This window comes from Cynoglossus semilaevis, chromosome 10, assembly GCF_000523025.1.
Source record: "Cynoglossus semilaevis isolate Cse_v1.0 chromosome 10, Cse_v1.0, whole genome shotgun sequence".
In the NCBI taxonomy this organism is placed as follows: domain Eukaryota; kingdom Metazoa; phylum Chordata; class Actinopteri; order Pleuronectiformes; family Cynoglossidae; genus Cynoglossus; species Cynoglossus semilaevis.
In genome coordinates this window covers 1,538,751-1,557,565 of record NC_024316.1, presented here as the reverse complement: position 1 = coordinate 1,557,565, position 18,815 = coordinate 1,538,751, and the positions used below count along the sequence as shown (strand labels likewise).

Here is an 18,815-nt window from a genome sequence, read left to right as displayed (position 1 = left end):
CATATTTATTTGATTTTAAATCTAACCTTTACTTCATCCTGGTACTTAAACCTATTATCTGTTCACCATACTAATTGAATAACTTTCTAGAATGTTTAATAAAAAAGAAAATAGATAAAAACTTTGAAAATGTTCCATTACAGTGGTTATAAAACATACAAAATGCTGAAAATTATTTATCAGGGGCAAAAAGGTTTTGTTTATTTATACTATTTTCCTGTAATGGAATATAAATCGTGGCTGTTCTGTCCTGTTGTTTTTGTTTTAGATTAATGCTGACAGAAAAGAGATACCAAACCAAATGACTTAGGAAAGTTTGTTGAGGTCTGAAGCTCACTGAACAAATTAGATTCAGCCAAGAATAGTGAAACTAACTTCACATCCCATTATTTTCCAAACAGCGCTCTTCAAATCTATTGTGGAAAAATTATAATAAAATAGTAAAGGTGAAAACTGACATTAAATATGTCAATCATAATCTTTTAAAAACTTCTCAAATGCATCCACTCACACGGTGTCACAAGCCAAAGAAACAAACTGTGCTTTTGAGGAGATTTAAAAACAGCAACAAACAACAACAGCTTCAGGTGTTCCCTGTCTTCGTCACTGACATTCTGCTGTTTTTTTACACACAAATGTATTCAGTGGTGGAAGTTTTCCACGCCAAATAAATAATAGCAGCAGAAGAGATTTCCCAGGCCTGTCGTTAAACCTCTGCCAACGTTTGTCTTGATCAGACTTTGTCTTCGTCACCAAACGTCTCCACAGATCTGATTATTTTCTCCCTGACTCTGTGAAGGTGGTGAGCTTTGCCAGCCTGAAGTTTGACCGCTCCTACAACTGGATGGTGCTGTGTGTGCTCTGGTGCTCCATCGCTCAGTCCATCCTGCTGCCCATGTTCCTCTGGGCATGTGATCGATACAGGGCCGACATCCGCATGGTGTGGGAGAAGTGCGTCGCCATCATGTCCAACGACGAGGTGGATGAGGGTAAGACTGAGCCTGGTGTCCCTCCTCCCTGCCTTGACCCTTTTACCCTAATCCTCTGCCCCTGATGATTTGAATGATTCATTCTTTAATGTGTAACTGTTGATCTCAGACTGTTTAAATATGATTATGGGCACTTTATTAAACCTCATACATTTTGATTATTTTTATGAAACCATTTACGTCATATAAATCCGTGACTCTTCAAACAGAGTGTGGGGAGAAGTCTTCAGAAGTGTTCTGGCTCAGAGATATTACAGTGACAGATGTGATCTAATAACTTTCATAGTTTCCCCTGCTAGCCTGGGGAGTGCTTGTACTAAAACTGAGGGTGGCAGTGAGCAGTTTGTATCAAACTAAATCAAGTCCTGGCTCTGTTAACAGTAAACAGTTCAGAGAGCTGCAAAGAAAAACAGGATGTAACTTAGAGACTAATGACCCTGTTGAACATGGACACTCTGTGTTATTGACCGTTAAGTCTTCTGTGTTTAGGTGAAGTACAACTTCACTCATGATATTGTTTTTGTTACACTTTTCACAGTACATTAAAATGACCTCCATGTATAAAAAACAAACCGCCTCTGCCAACCGCCTCCCCCTGTGTATTGTAAAATAAACTGATTACCTAATGTAGTCACACACATGAACAGTAAATAAGAAAAAGGACCGAGCAGTCCTGTTGCAAGCCTAAGCTGCAGATATGGTTTTGTGATCTGATAAAATCTAGACTTCTTCAAAGTAAATTTAATCCTAAATTTTGCATCATGTGATCCTGTTTAGAGGAAAGTAGACAGAGCGAGGGTCAGGAAGTTCACAGGAGTGTTCAACTGACAGATAGGCTCTCTATCTGTCCACCTTAAGGATTGTTTAATTTTCTAAATATGATCTATTTTCTAGACTGATTGCAATAAACCTCAAACCTCTTTGATATCAAAATACTTAATTATATTTTGTTTAATTTTTTTCTCAAGGTGAAAAGATTCAAAGGGTCAAATGTTATCCTGTGACCTGTACAGATACCAAATATCTGTGTGATAGTACTGATAATATCTATTTAATGTGTTTTTGTACTTGCTGTGTAGTGCACCAAATGCTTTACTTCATTATACTGTTTTATGTTGCGTTTCTGTTGTTTTGTTTTTTATTTGTGAAGCATTTACGCTGGACACATTCACACCATGACATGAGAGGATGCTGAGATAAAATATTCATCCATTTAGGATGAAATAACCTCCGAGAAAATGTGACAAATGCACTAAAGCTGAAAAGCATTTTCGTGTCATTATGATGGTCATATTTCCCTCAGGTCACAAATGGATCCAGAGAAACAGCTAAAGTGAATATGAATGCATTATTAATGGACTAAACACTGAATTTTCAGAAAAGTTGAGACACTTGAAAAAAACCACACACGTAAGCCTCTGTTTATCAAGCAAAACATCATAAGAAAATGACTTTAGTGTTTTAAACGACCAACTCTGTCTTGATTACTATGAACTGATTTAATAACTATGAAAAATTACTATTACATTATATTAAGTAGAATTTCTGTGCATTTTTGCACAATGGTCATGCGCATTCAGCAGCAGTTTCCACCAATGTTATGCTGAGCAACATTGTTTTAAACTAACATAAAATTCTCTTCAGAAGACCACTCTGGTCGAGTCTCCTGTTTAACCCAATTAGGTTGGTCAGTGAACGCACCAAATGGTTTTTCTATGTCCTTTGGCTTGATAATATAAAAGTGGCAGAAAAATACAGATTTCTGTTGTTCAGAAGTAAAAGTCATCAAATTCAAGACAAAAATCCAGTTTTTAACAAGAAATCCTAATCACAAACACAAACGAATGATAATTCTTCTAAAATTCTTCTTCTCGTTCGTTAAGATCGTCACATCTGCCTGTCTTACTGTCGCCGCTGTTTACACTCAGCCTGGTCTGAACTTCTATTCTCCTGTTTCTCCTCCCAAACCTTCTGATCCTCTCCCCATGTGACTCCCCTCCCCCAGTAACTGCTTGCTGTCCAGCAGGAGCCAGTAGAGTGCACAGAGCAGTCCATGTCCTGTGTGATATTTAACACTGCCAGTTCTCTGCTTCTTTTCCAGAGGGCTTACCATGTATAACTCATCACAGTTGTATGTATAAGGACTGTTTCCTGTCTTTTCTGAAACTAGAGACTTTTGCATGCCCTTGTCCTTGTGCAAATGGCCACTTTCATCTTCCATCTTTTGACCAACATTTTCCTGAAGATCAGCATTATGCACCATTTTATTTTACAAAGTCCGTTTCCAGAAGAGTTGGTACGTTCTCGAAAAATTACCCAGTGATCTTAAACAGGTGGTTTTGTAACGTTCCTGCACCTTTTGTTTGTCCAGATAAAGGACAAAGAAATAAATCAAAACCATTATGCTGTACTGAAGACACCACTTCCTTTTGGCTCATGGTAACTGTTGATCTGGACTGCAGGCAGGACGGTGAAGGTCTTGCTTCACGCCGTGTTTTTGTAATTTGTACGTAATAAGACGTGATGCTGTACATCTGGAAAGAAGTAAATGTTTTCTTTGAATTTAAAACATAATCCCCTGCATGATAGTAATATCATAGTATGAATGGAGTCGACTGTTACAGCCAGGATGAGCTGTTACAGGCGTGGAAACAAGATTAGACAATAGAACATGTTTTCATTATGTTTAGATCCAGCTTGATTAATTGTTAAGAAGTCATTGATGTTCCTGCACACAGGAACTCTAGGACTTTAGCAATAACAGTCCTTTAAAGTAATGTCACTATGTGGTTGTCTTTATGTCCATGCACATTGAGCAGTCACTTCTGCCACTTCTAAGTTTTGTTTTTTGAGAATTTTGAGTGTAGATATGGGACATTGTCCTTTATTGAATGCTCCTTTCAATTATCTGAAAACTCAAACCTTGAACTTCCTAACTTTTGAATAACCCCTTATAACCCCTTTATTTCTTTTCCTATTACAGAGATTAATGTCTCAGATGTACCAACCTTTCTAAAAATGGGTTTTGTAAATGATCTTTAATGAACATGAATGCAGTCAGTGGGGACTATAACTGATGGGTATCATAACGATTCAACGGTCAAGATGAAAACTGTGTGACTTGGTTGTTTCCAACTGTAATGACTGACTAACTCTGTTAACTCGTTTCTCTTGTATTTGGCAACTTTTCCCAATTTGGGGATAATTTTAACAAACCAAGTTTCGGAGGAGGGTCGTGCGAAAACTCAGAGAAGAAATCAGAGAACGACTGAACCTGTCTCTCTTATCTACTCGTCTGTCTGTCTGTCTGTCTTGTGTATTGAGTCCGTTGCTCTCTAATCCTGACGCTCGTGCTTTTCTGCACTTTGCAGAAAACAGCCAAGATGGAGGAATTCATGCCGACTTAATATATGACAGACCATATGACTATAGCTCACCGCCTGAAATCGTGACGCTAGACCGTAATGCCAAGTATGAGTTCTCAACCTTAGAAAGGGGGGTTCTGCAAGGGTATCCAGTGAGGGAACTACAGGAAGATAAAATGCAGTATTTGCAGGTATATTTTTTATTGATTTCTTCATTTTCTCTTACCTGAGCAATTGAACTATTTTAAATTGCTAAATTGCATGATGGAGCGGCCATGTTGGCCCTAACAGTATCTTGCATCTTGCATTTTGTGATCCTATTATTCCAGAAATGCCTTTAATGTAAAATTCTGTTCTTTTTTTTTTTTTTTACGTGAAGTAAAAATACACTCTTGCTGACAACTGTTTGGTAAATATGACCATCAACATTAAATGTGCTCAGCTTGAGTGCTCTAGCCATGTCACTACATGAAAATGACTTTAGTATTTGATCAGAAGGTAAGGCTTTAGATACTGACTTACCTTCTACATTTCAGGGCTTCCTCTCACAGGAAAAGCACTGCTCATGTTCTACCCATAAACATTGTGTCCATTAGTTCCAGCATCCATCAGTCAGATGCAGAGCTATAAGAAATTGCTTTTTTCCCCCAGCTTTCATTAGCATTAAAAAAAGCTTGTCCAAACACACGGTCTTCTGAGGCAACGTAACAAACCTGTTCATTTCAATTGGTCTGACTAATATATAACACAAATATATAAAACGCTGCCTCTTGTTACTTGTCTTGGAAGACTGTGGTGGTGATACGTTATTCCAGAAACAACAAATGCAACTCACACTCAATATTAACAATATTAGGACTGTGTCATCTTTGTTATAAACAGCACTGCAAGGGCTCTTGAATTTGTCAAAATAGAAAAAAAATCATATTTAAATTGTCAGGATTTTTATAACTGCAGATTCCCACCAATATAATTTATATAAGGCCACAGCTGCGTTGCCATATATTATTTATATTGCTGTGTTATCTTTGACATAAACACTGCCCAGGCTGTTGAATTTCCACAAACTTAAAAATGAAACATTCAATTTTGAGGAGTTCACAACCATACGCTCCTGCAAATGCAATTGATATGAAGGAACAGGTGCCCTTACCATTTGGTCTTGACACAGAGATGTATACAGTAGCTTCCATTCCATCCCTTTGTTGAATCCATCCATTTTTTTCATTTTTATTTTGACATGTATGTGTTCATGTTATGACTTTGTTCTGGTTAGAAATAGATATCTTTTCTCTCTGTGTGTGATTGTGAAGCAGATAAAATGCATGTTTAGTTACCGGTTCTCCTGGATGATTACCGAATTGTGTAGTATTTGCTTGTGCTTGTAGGTTTAAAGTACAGGTAACACAAATTGTTCAAAATCACAAACAAGTATCGCGCTTATTTGTGAATAACCGAGGCCCGTCTGATGACGTAATAAAGCCTCCTGGGCTTTATTGGCTTGTATGAATCCCCCCTCCCTCTCTCTGTGCGCCTCACTTCGTCTCTCCTGCATACGTATTACTTCATTTCAAATGCTTGTGCTGCCCTCTGCTGTCCAGTCTTCACTCCTAACACACTCAATGCTACTGTATCGTCTTCTGTCTCATTTTTTCCCCTGCATCTGCTAAAAGCGGCCACAGGGGGGCAGACTGACATCAATCTTGTGGCTCTTGACACCACCTTGACAAACCCTGTGTCTCTTGCATAGTTGTCAGATCAAAAGTGAGTATAACGCGCCTCGAGAAATGGAGGTGTAGTAGTACTTTAAATGTTTAAGGACGACAGTGTAATGTGTTACATACTTAGACACAAGTATGAGTCTGAGGAATCAAATACGGAATTATACAACAGCTGCTAGTTTACAAAAGAACTGTGTTCTGTATAATACAGAGATAGACTTTTTTGATGAAAATATGATGAGGAATAAGAAGAATACAATATAAACCTTAATGTGTTTTGAAAAATATATATTTAAAATTTCATCATTAGAGCTAGAGTCCAGTTTCTAGCCAAGACAACCCCCTCCCCAAAACTTAGTAAATAAGGTTTTCATAATGGTGTAACAGATCATTACTAATGTTCAGAGCCAACACCTGTTGTTTACAGTTTGCTGCAGTACAGTTCCAACTCAATAAATATTGATAACATCCATTTTGGAGACTGAAGACCTTGCTTTCTGTCTTTGGTGCAGGTGCCCCCTACAAGAAGATACTCCCACGACGAAACCGACATGTGGACCAGCGACCGGATCCCCTCCTATCTTCAGCGCTGGGGCTCCATCGAGGACATGATAGTGAGCGCTCACTTCAGCTCCACCTTGCCGCGCCACGAGAGGCGCAGGAACAGCCTGGTCTCCTACCACGAGGAGAACCTCCATCACTATCATCCACATCGCAAGCGGCGACGATCTGAGGATAACACGCCCTCCCTCAAACACCTGCCACGCGTGGTCTGTGGCGGGGACCGCTATGAGGAGGAACTGTGCTGTTTCAGCCGCGATGAAGTGATCAATTTTATAGACGAGACTCCTCTCCCAAGCCCAATGAGGAGCCCACGGCGGACATCCACCATTTCCCTTATCCCCAATGTGTACGATCAGCACACTGTCATCCTCCCTCACTTCCCACTCACAGACTTTGAGCGTGAGCCTCAGGCCCTGAGGAGACTGTCAGAGCATAAGAGGAGCAGCAGTCGGGGCAACTCTCCTGAGACCTCCCCCAAACCAGAGAGACCCGGTGGAAAGACGAGCCCCAGGGCTTGTGGCTCTGGCAGAGTTCACCAGGAGCGTCTGAGGGATGGGAGGGAGCAGAGTGAAGGGGGTTCACCTGGACGCAGCCACCAGACTCCAGGACACTCCATGTGTCGGCCCAGGACAGGAAGTGGAGCGGTGGCCGGTTCCAGATCTGACTGGGGGCATCAGAAAAAACTGAGCAAAGCAGAGAGTAAAGGAAGCACAAACAGTTTTGTAAGCACTCCCTCGGCATCGTCCTCGGGATACATCACTTTTCAGTCGGATTCTGCTGGATCCAACACATGAGAGCACAACTTTGACTCACTATCTTCATGAAATCCACCGGAAGTGAAGTGGAAAATGAAATCCTTCTGGCTGCTTGACTCAGCCTTATTATGGGTTATTACTGAAACATAGCGCCACCTGTATTGGCCTCAGGAGTTTTGGCCATATTTTCTGAGTATGTAGCCTGGGGCAACAGTGGATTGGTTACTTGTCTTCAACTTTGACATCGGAAGATGTCCACTGACAACCTGTTCTGTTGTTTTCAGCACTGACACAAACTCATTATCAATGATGTGAACATTTCCATGTCTTTGTTTTGCTGTTGTTTCTTAACAAATGGTAAAATTGTTGAAGAGTTGAAGGAGATTGTTGTTTGTGTGGTGCTTTTTGTTTTCTTCACATTTGGGGCCTGAAGTTGTTTTCTTTTTAAGTTTTGCTGCATGGAAAGATTTTTGTTTCATTTCATTGAAGGTTGGACTTTTCTTTTTCATTGAATTTGTTATTATTATTTAACATTTTTTTATGAAGCTCCCTTTACAAATTCTTAACAAACATGAACGGGAATTCAGTTCTGGAAAAGATTTATGTACAAATATGTTATACATGAGATGGTGTTGGTGTTCTCTCCTGCTTTTTTTTATTATTATTACCTTGCATATTTTACCAACGACAACCCAAGTGTAACTTTGCAAACCAACACTCACAGCAGTCTAATACCAGATTTTTTCACAAATAAAGTGAAAACAACAGCTTGAAAATTATGCTCTTTCCTCGACAACAGAGCTTTTATGGCAGTTTCACAAATTTGTTTAATAGAAGGTCTGACTGACCACAGTCAGTGGTTTTTGGATGACATAAAAGAAGGAATTAAAAGAAAAGTTTTACAAGCTGATAGCATATTAGTTTGCAGACAGCAGCACCGGTGACATAACAGGAGTCTGGGAATTTTATTTGTAGTGACCGTAGTGAGAAGAATTACTTGGAGAAAATGATAAAAAGACAGGGATGTGAATAAGATTTCACTAACATCCCAGGGTAGAAGTTGCCTCGATGCAGCTTTAAGGATGGCATCAAACTGTAAACCACCATCATTTTAAAAGAAAATTAAAGTCTAACTTGTAGCTCCCTCTGCATCACCATGTGCCACAATTACATATCTAAAAAACAATTTAAATCATGAAAGTGAAGGAAGTCACAGCAAATTTATCTTATCTTAAAAACTTCCTTCAAAAGCTTTAACACCAAAAGATTATTTTACCATCAAATCTCCTCACAGAACTTCATGAGCAGTTCGTCTCCTGCAAAGTGAGACCTTATATCGGCCCCAGTTCTTCAAAACTGAGTCTACACCCTCTCAGTCACCCAGGCCTGGTCAGAGGAACAGTTTAAATCATTTTCTTCAAGTGAATTTTTCTTGGAATCATAATGTCACATTTTCCTGTCAAGCTTTGCTCTCATAGATTTGTTTGAGTTTACAGACTAAAAATATCAATTTGTAACATATTCAACGATTTACGGCTTGAATATGAATGATGTTAAATGTTCTGATTTTCTTGTGCTGATGATGACTTTGTTAAAAAATAAATAAATTCACATGACTCAGAGAGTGGTCTGTGTGAGATTTGTACAAGTCCTCACTGTTACAGGCTTGGTATAAGCCTTGGTTTTCTGAACTTTTAACAGAACCAAATTACAGACCTGTAAATAGTCTGTGACTGTTATTGTGCTGGCTGTAGCAGTGAAATGAGCAGAGAAAAAAAAAGACTCCAGCTCACCTCATCCTCCTCTGCTCTCTTAACGGCGCTTCACTGCTCACAATCTCATGCTAACTCACTCTTTGTATCTCGGCAGCACCGTGGCCTGCTATTAAAAAGACTTTTAAGAGGAATTCTGTTTGTGTTCTTGTCTTGGCTCGTGGGCCCCTCTTGGTTTTTACAAAGATTATTCTTTTTTTTTTTTTAGTGTTTTCTGAATTAGCAGCCTTTGGTTGGTTTATTTAATTCACAGATGGAGTTGTCTGCGGTTTGAATGAGTTATTCACTATATTGGGAAGTGAGTAATTAACTCTGACCACTGAAGAATAAACTTAAAAAATGAGTTGTCCATTAAATGATTCCATGTGACTCATCTTTGGATGACAAGCCACCATTTGAGAAACACCTGCTTGTTGTTTTCTTTCCTTCATCGTCAAATGGACATTTATCTAAAATATGAAATGTTGTTTTTGATTTCCCGTTATTTCATTTATCTTTTTAAAATGTATCCATTCAAAGCTGCTCTATCCTCTGCTCCGCCCTCGTGGGGAGCCTCCTTCCTCTACAGAGGAGCTCCTCTTTTAAACATGTGTGCTCTTAAAGGGAGGTGGGCGTTTATTTAGGAGATTTTTAAAGGTGCCATCTTCCTCCTCGGTTCTTCTCTGGAACAATGAGACCAAACTTTATGGCATTCAACTGAAAACGGAGGAAAAGAACAGTAAAGTTTTACAGATCAGGTGCACAGTCTACACTCAAAGACCTTTCTCCTCCAAAGAAAAACCTTTTTCTCCGAGGCTTCAAACTGACAGAAACGACTTTATTTCAACAACTTTTATTATAAAAATAAAAACACAAAACATTGTCTATATACCTTAAACATTTTTAAATCTCTACAGTGCAATAAAGGGTTCTGGGCCAATCTACAGTCTTTCGTCAGTTCTACCAAGGCCTCCAGACGCTGTTCTGAATGTTCACAGCTTTATTCGCGGTGATGACAGAGCGATGCGTCTTGGGACTCGAACATGCGGCGTGGGTAGATGGTGCAGCACGTTTAACCGCAGGCGACTGTCGTGAGACCTCGCTGTGAAGACACTGTGACTTGCTGGTAGTGTGCGTTTCCGGTGCTTTGGTTCTGGTCGTTTTCGCCTCCTCGGGAGAACCAGGAAGTGGAAGAAGCCTCCGCGGCTCCTCCTGAGGCTCAGCCGGGGTCGGTGCGCTGTCCATGGTGCTGGAAACTCCTCCACGCCCCACAGAGCGGCTCAGTTTACTGGAAAGCTGTGTTAACATCCAGTGGTCCATTGCGTTCATAGTGTCTGCCATGACCAAGTACTGGTTGACGTTTGATAGACAGCTACGGAAGCCTGTTTGGTATTCAGAAAACTCGGAGGCAGCAGCAGCGGTAACTGGGGGATTAGAAAGAGATCTGGATGTTAGGACAGGGTCTACAAGCTGGGTTAAATAAAACACTAACTTGATATGTGGATGAAGAGGCTGATACTTACAGCTCTGGATCTTTTGGAGGTTCTTTAGATGTTTCACAGTCAGCTCCAAGATGTCAGCCTTCTCCAGTTTGCGCTTTCGAATCTGACAAAAAAAAAAAAAAAAGAAAAAAAAAAAGAAAAAAAAAAAGAAAAAAAAAAAAAAAAGAAAAAAAAAAAGAAAAAAAAAAAAAAAGAAAAAAAAAAAAAAAAAGAAAAAAAAAAAGAAAAAAAAAAAGAAAAAAAAAAAGAAAAAAGAAAAGAAAAGAGAAAGTCCATCATTGAGACAGTTTTCTCTGGGGTCTATTTAAATAGTAGATTGTCGAAGTGAATCTGTGGCTGAAGTGCTGAAGGATCTTGAATACTTACATTGCTGCTGTAACAGCTCTCCAAAAGAGTTTTTAATTGATCTAAACACTTGTTAATTCGAGCTCTTCGTTTCTTCTCCATGACTGGCTTGGACACCTGTTTGTAGAAAGTCTCTGATTAATTATGCAAAAATGCATTTAAATAATATTAAAAATCATTTCTATTCTTAAACAGTGTTTTCTGGGTTAGTTTGTCGACAAACCTTGTGCGCAGTCACGGACTTTGGTTTGTCATCGCAGTCTGTCGTCGCCACCATTCTGTTTGTTTTCCTTGAGGTTGGTCTCTGCTGACTCTTTCTGACTGAGAAGTTGACCATAAGTGGGTTTATATAGAGACACCCACTTAACATCTCAATGCACAGTGTCCCGCCCGTGGAGGGACACTGGCGCTTCAGCCAAAGCCTATAAAACACGAGAAGAAAAAACGTCTTAAACCACTCATACTTAATTATCTATTTCTGTCTCACTTATCTTGCATTAATTAAGGCCGATCTTTTAAAAAAATATTTTGAAAACATTATTTTTTTTATTCTAAATGACTTTATTCAACCATTAGAAGCCTTGGAAACATAAGAGGTGAAAGTGGCCAGAAAATAAAAGTTTCATAATGTATAAAATTATAAGAAAATAATGTGGATTAAGATCTTAATTTGTGTTACATTTGAGAGACATAAATGCACAAATGTATGTATGTTGATAGCAGTCCATGTGGGGTACATCGACGTGTGGGGTAGAACCTAAAATAAGCGTTTAAATCATAAACACAAATGCTAATCGTAGCAGTTTCCCCTGTGCAGACGGCTGCCTCCTTTAGTCAGGCTTTTATTTGGGATTTTCACGCTCCCTGCTCGAAGGCAGCACCGTGGAAATGTTCTGCTTGTTCCTCACGGCACTTGGATGTTCCGGTGTCTGTGACTGGTCCACCTGCAGAACGTCTATTAGACCAGCAGGGGCGATGCTGCTGTAGGTAAAGGTGTGGGGAGAGTTGGTTTATAGGATAAAAGCTGCCATAACTGGTGGATTTTGGGAAAAATGTTAACACTTGTGGAAACTTTCTGCTTTTGTGTGTCTGCGGGGGGTTTGAGGCGCACTGAGGCACCGAGGAGAATCGCGGGCCGCCCCTTGTCCTCGGTCCCTCGCCTCCCGATTTTCCACACTTTTCCCTGAAAGGAGTGAAGGCCTGAGAGTCAAACCAGCTGAAACAATGTGTTGACCATAGGCTGACTGCAGTTCACTGCGCCTCATCTGAAAACACCGGAGTTGGTCGAATTGAGACCAAAAATACCGATAAGAAAATTTGGAATTAAATAATCGAAATGTGTTGTTTTTGTCATGGTGACATGAACATGGCAACGGCGAGAAAACCAAGTCTTCTTTTGCTTGATCCACCCCAATGTGTGTGTTAAAACGACAGAGGGTCTTAAGTAGGGGTATTTGTATTCCGTCTGGGCAGAGCTCCAGTGAAAAGGCCACTTTATAATGGTGCACCATTGATCTTTTCTCTTAGTCTGCTTTGTGACCACAAAAGTGCGGGTAGCAAAGATTCCCCTAACAGAACACACCTCACTTGGCACGTTGGACAGAACCGTCAAATAAAAAAATTTAAAAAAATACTGAGTCATGTCAAAATGTAATCTAATCCCACTCTATTATTTAGGAGTAAGTCACAGCTTTTAAAAGTCACCCCGCAGGGATACTTCAACAGTTTGCTCACAAACCGACACTTTATGCAAATTCAAGTCCGCCGTTAACAGCAAATCACAGTTTCACACCAAAGCTGTGAAATGTCACAAGTGAAAAGTCAAACAAACTTCCATGTCCGACTTGTGTGCTCCGAATACTACCGCACTAATTGCGTAAAATGCACCGAAACATCGCAGGCCACAGTTACGGTGTTTTATTCTGAAGATTTTAATCGGTATGAAATTGGCCTGATGTGTCGTGGTGTAAGTGCGCTTTTTGGTGTCCTTTGTTCCCCGCTGAACGCCGCATTATCCGCGCTTTCACGCTCACTCTCTAACAGCAGACCGTGGAGCTGTGATTTGAGCCTGGAGCCGTGGCATCGACAGGAGTCGCCTGTCTTGTTATTCTGTGTCACACAGGAGGGAATTCTCCACCGAATTACTCGCTATAATTTCAATTAGTGTTGGCTCTCTGTGAGGTCACAAAGGAGAAACAGAGCTATCACTGAACGGCGCGTTTTCCTTTGCGTACAATGTACTAACTTACGCGTCGAGATCCACATCTTTAGTTCCTTTGCGTACAATGTACTAACTTACATCTTACTAACTTACTAACAACACCTGAGTACTAGAATATATATGGACTGTGCGGGGATCCAATTCATGTATTTTCCGCACTGACTGTGTGTGAGACCCATATCAGTCGTACTTAAAGATTTAAAACAACATTATTGGCAGACTATTCTGTTTTATAAATACAGTCCAGACTTTGAAAGTATTTCCCTCCAACAGCACAAAGGCCCAGTGCCATCATCTATCCATAAGAATGGCACAACGAGGAACTTGTGTCCCAATTTGACCCAATAATACAAGTGCCATTAAATGACAAGTTGCGTGTATGTTTATAAAAAGAACTCGGGCTTTAGCTCCTCTTTCACTTTTCAGCCCCAGGTCATTCATTAACCCTATCGGGCCTTTGTCATGGATGGCTGCCGGCGGGGACCTGACAGTGCTGCTGCAATAATTGGACTATTGGGGAACTTGTTAACAACAATTAGTGAAGCAATTACGCAATTACTGCAATAAACTATTTTCTGCCCGAAGGGAAACGGGGCCATTTGCAAGCCAATGGTTACAGGCCCGCACAACAAACGAGAGCCTATAATGGCAGAACCGCAGTCTGAGGAAAACACCAGGTGGGAAATGGTGCGAGGGAATGACAAAAGATGACAAGGAAGCCTAAAGATAAAACCACTCAGAGCGTCTGTGCTGCAGGTTATAGCTATTCCTGCAGCAGTTACGATAATGAAGCCAGATCTTCGTCAGCACAGAGTGATTTCACCACATGTTACAACAGCTCTGGTCCAAACTGTGCGCTCACAGGCGCGTAATTTAGCGCACCAGGAGCGGAGCAAATCGATGAACCGCCTTCTATTCAACACGTCCAGTCGGCGCTGGTGTGACTAAAACGGTCTTTGTGGAACACAAGGTCACAGCAGAAGAAGCAGGTACTGGACATGTGCACTGGGAATACATGAAATATTGTAAATATGACATGGGACGCTGTGCAGAGCCACGCGACTGGAGCTGCAGTGGACTCTGTGATCGAACATCAAATACGGATCGACATCATGAATTTCTATGGAGTGCTCTGAGGGTTCTTTAAAGACTTCTCACTTTGGTTTGGGAACACAAAGGCCACTGTGTGCCTGTGTGTGCCGGGGTTAGCGCATGAAAAGAGCAGAGGTGCACATTAACATCGCTTAGGGTTTTTGTCAAGAAGCCGAAATGAACTGACTGGAAAGTAACTTTATAACTCGCTGGAGGATGGAGGCCTTTGTGCCGCGGCTCCAGTGAAAGACACAAGTGCCTCACAAAAGGCCGCGCGCCTTTGTTAAACACTAAAGCGCATGGGCATTGATGCGCCTTGAATTGCAAAACATCTGCCATTTACTCTGAACGACGTGAGCAAGATTTGAATGAGAATGAGAGGCTCTCTCTCTGCGCACTGTCTCCAGGCCGCGCGTAAAACAACAGGCGCATGAGGGACGTGGAAATGGAACCTTGGATTTGGAAATTTAAAACATAAAAATTCCGCTGCACGACGTTTGTTGGTCTGTGTAATACATCAGTGATTCTGTTGGCCTGCTCTGCCCATCAGATCCACGGCTCTTAATGTTTTAGATNATATATATATGTGTGTGTATATATAGTTCAATTTCAAACTAAAGGACTGGGTTTCACCGCACCATTGTTTTAGTCAGATTTGGTAATAATTATATTTTTATATTCTTTATCTCGATAATTCACACGGTTTAATTTATTAATGGATTGGACAATGTTGTTGTGAACTATTCTCCCTCTTGTTAGGTTTAAAAAAGATTAAATATATAGATTATATTAACTCTTTGACTGAGGTCCATCTTCTGGCACATTACTGTGATGGATTTATGATCACAGGAGGAGAATGATGATGCTGATGATGATGCTCCACCTCTTCATGCTCAGCTTCTGTAGACCAGACCCTGTAACTAGGAACAATAGTGTTTTAACTAAAATTTAACTCATTGAAGTGGTCACTACTGAAAAGACCCCGCAGTTTCACCTGTCAGTGAGTGGACGTAAAGAATGGTGGGAGCCAATCAAAAAAGAATCCATTTGCTTTCATGTGGGCTTGGTATTGTTTTTAAAATAGTGGGGAAAAGAGATCAAATTGAATTACACCAAACTCTTTATCCATTTATCAACTATCTGAATTTTGGTGAACTCTGAAGCCAGACCTTTAAATTCAACATAACTGCTGGAGAAGTCAGCTGACTCAAAGGGAAGTCATTATCATAGAAAATCCCTCGTGGCCACCAAACGCAAATGTCCTCTGTACAAATGCCTTTTTTTTTAGCTTCAGCTGGCAAAATAGGAAACCAGTTCGCAGTCAAAGTTTTCCCATGGCTTTTCCTTTATCTGCGCAAAGTGGAAAATTGAAAGGTACAAGTGAAAAGCCACGGGGCGTTCCTCCGATTTTCCCCGCTCTATATTTTGTAAAACAGAAAAAGTGACTCCCCCCTCAGCATGAAAACTTCAAGCCGTATATGATAAATAAGTGGATTTTTTCCTCGTTATTTGCAACATCGTCATTTAGTCTACGTTGAATTCGGAATTATGAATTATGAGCTGTTTTATTACTTATTTACTGTTTTGTTTGACTTATTTTTATAAAACAGAATTAAACCTCTTCTGTGGTTTAAATACGACGTAGCACATAATTAAATAATACCGTAAAACTGAAATATCTCTTAACTGACTATGATTATGTCATGGACCGTTATCCAATCATTAACCAGTCACTAGTGCGTGTTTACTGACCACGTGTGTGGTTGTGACTGTATCCTGGTTGTGAAATTGGTATGAAATTGTCAATTTGTTGGTGTCAGCGTCCTGCTCCCCAGCTGCGCCATATGCCCATGCTAAGTGCCACTATTTACCAATTCGTTCCTAGTTTCACGGTCCGCCCTCCCCTTCTCCCTGTCAGGAAGCTGAATGGACGCCACAAAATGGCAATTTACCCACTGGAATTGTCACATGCCCCCCGCTGAACAACTCTTTCCGTTTCACTTGGTGTGGGCGCCTCGGCATGACTGCGCTTCACGGCTTGAGGTTTTTTAAAGGAGAGGAAAAGGGTGGGTCGCTAAGAACCGACTCTCAGGTCATCATGTGGACCGGGGGCGTCATGCACGAAAATGCATGCGTGGCTCACAGCCCGCTCGGACCTTACTGGTGCCCTATGCATGACCATAGTTTGGGCCTCCACCCCCACTCTAAGCGAGTAGTACCACTACACACGTGGGCGCGCACATCTTACTAAGTTATGTTCTATGTTGTTTGCTCTTAAACAGTAGCTATTCCCTGTCTTGTTTGTCAGATTAATTTTTTTAACCCATGCATCATGTACTTGTTCCCAAAGCCAAAACTGAGTTTAGAAAAAAAAAGTTTTAGACATGCTGTAAAACATCCACCGCCAGATGTCGCCTTATGCAAGCAAATTCACGCCGCCCTCAAACCATAAAGGCTGCGAAGTTAAATCTCTCCGTCTCACCATAGGTCCCTCAATGTAAACATTATAAGATCAATACCCTTCTTAAAACATCAATCTTTCAATCATGACTGTCCAACAAATATATTGCAGTTTTTTATGTTGTATTCCTGATGTGCCATATCCTGCTACTTAACAATGGGCAATATTGTTCATGTAGCTTGTAAGTTTGTATTTTCTGTCTTCTTCTATTTACACACTGTTTTTATTCACTGCTGCAGGCCGCTACAGGCTGTGTGCTCAGGTTCTCAGCCAATACATAAAAAGTAAAATATTCCTGACAATAAAAGTCATGCAACATTAAAATAGACAATATATTATAATTGTTAATTTTATTTAAATATGTACTTGAAGTATTATCACCTGAGAAACTCTTTATGGTCGTTGCATATATTAGTTAAAAAAGGTTTAATATGCAACATAAAAAACATATTTTTTTAATTGTTTATTTTATTTAATTATGTGCAAATACTTCACCTTAAGGCTTTATGGGGATTGTTTTGTGATTGTAGGTACAACTATACTTATCATAAGTATTCCTTTTCATCAAAAATATAATAAAATATTAGTTGTAATTAAACAAATATAAATGAGCAATGAGTAGGGGAGTAACACTGTTACCCCACATCCTGCAGTGTATTTTTTTATTATATTCTAATAATTTATTAATAATAATTTGAACTTTATTAACATCACAATTAAGAAATACTTCTAATAACAGCAAATCTGCAACAGTGATGTTTAATGAAGCAGTAGGTGAAATCCCATGTCTTTCTGTACATTGGATAATACCAGCGATGTAGATAGGATAATGTTGATTTTTGTGTTCTGTTCTGAATCAAAACATGTAAAATATGTGGCCAGAGTCCCAGTGATCAAATGTAGTCTGGATCTCAAGACACAGTCAGGGCATAAAAGGATTGTTAAATCGAGGAGTCAACATGAACTAAACTGTGACCACTGTATTAACGCAATGTTCGGGAGAACAAACTATTTTCCGCAAAGTATGGATGAAGTTAAATCTGAGTGAATGACAAAAGACACAGTACAGAGAGACAGATGGATTGGTGAAGTTCTGCTAATCAGCAGCTATTTGCTTCACCTGAGCTCAATACCATCAGGTCCATCTGTGTTCTGACACAGCTGAGACAAATCACTGGCTGAGGAGATAAAGGCAGCTTCAGTTTCACTGCTCAGTTTGGTTTGAACAAGAGAGAAGTCCACACTGTTTACTGTGTGTGTTTTGATGGAATGTTTGCGTTTGGTTATTTTGTGCGAAGTATATTTATCTTTTCAAAGTTTTTACTTTAATTTGGTGTTAGTTCACTCAAGTTCTGTTGAGCTTTAGTTGTACAGCCCAAATCCACAAAACATGTTTGTTTCACTGAAGTTCACAGTTTTAAAGAATTACAATTATCCTCCAAAAAACACCTTTTCAACAGAAAGAAAGTTCCAGATGGAACTTGACAGTGGAGTTATTTTTTATTTATTTTTTTCAAACGCTGCAGGCAGTGACGGGCAGAAATTGGTCTAATGTGGGCCTCAAAAGACAAAACAATGGAAGTCAAGCCTTTTTTCTGTATTGCGCTGCTTGGGCATTCTTAGATCATTGATTATTTTGCTTTATTCTTGCTTGTCAGTACCGTAGTAAAACAAGCCACAGATGGTCTTACGACTTGCCAGAGAATCCCACCTCCCACCTGGATAACTTGGCACATGCTGCTTCTTTTTTTATTCTTATTTATTTCGATCCTGATAAAACGTAGCGGCCGTGTTGGTGCCCACACATGCTGATGATTAAGCTTTTCCGCCATTGTTCGCAAACTCCTCTGGCGTTGCCTAAAAATCCTGGATGTCCCATTGTGCCACTGGACAAAGCCTTTCCACAATCGCAAAATGTACAGGCAGGAACTACTTCAAGACTCCCTCCGGCTTGTTAAAGTTATAATATAGGACTCTCTCCTATTTCATATTTGTGATGGGAAACCTTTTAATCATAGGAGGTTTTATGTACCTTCCATGCAACGCTCA

General features: G+C 40.1%; 3 protein-coding genes across 5 annotated transcripts in view; 2 read left to right on the top strand and 1 right to left on the bottom strand.

Annotated features, from left to right (window-relative positions):
- gpr153 (G protein-coupled receptor 153) overlaps positions 1–9,014 on the top strand; it is a 29,069-nt gene extending 20,055 nt beyond the window's left edge. Inside the window, exons 4-6 of the mRNA XM_008317992.3 lie at positions 800–989; positions 4,361–4,545; positions 6,588–9,014. Coding sequence (XP_008316214.1) covers positions 800–989; positions 4,361–4,545; positions 6,588–7,433 — 1,221 coding nt within the window. The 3' untranslated portion in view covers positions 7,434–9,014. The remainder of the gene's footprint in view (positions 1–799; positions 990–4,360; positions 4,546–6,587) is intronic.
- LOC103384526 (ER membrane protein complex subunit 3-like) overlaps positions 1–18,815 on the top strand; it is a 629,629-nt gene that overhangs the window by 536,944 nt on the left and 73,870 nt on the right. The window lies entirely within an intron of this gene.
- her3 (hairy-related 3) lies at positions 9,457–11,103 on the bottom strand. Its single transcript, XM_025059677.1, has 2 exons — positions 11,014–11,103; positions 9,457–10,750 (listed from the first exon to the last, which is right to left on the bottom strand). The coding sequence occupies exons 1-2, from the start codon at positions 11,092–11,094 to the stop codon at positions 10,106–10,108; spliced, it is 726 nt and encodes a 241-aa protein (XP_024915445.1). The 5' UTR covers positions 11,095–11,103; the 3' UTR covers positions 9,457–10,105.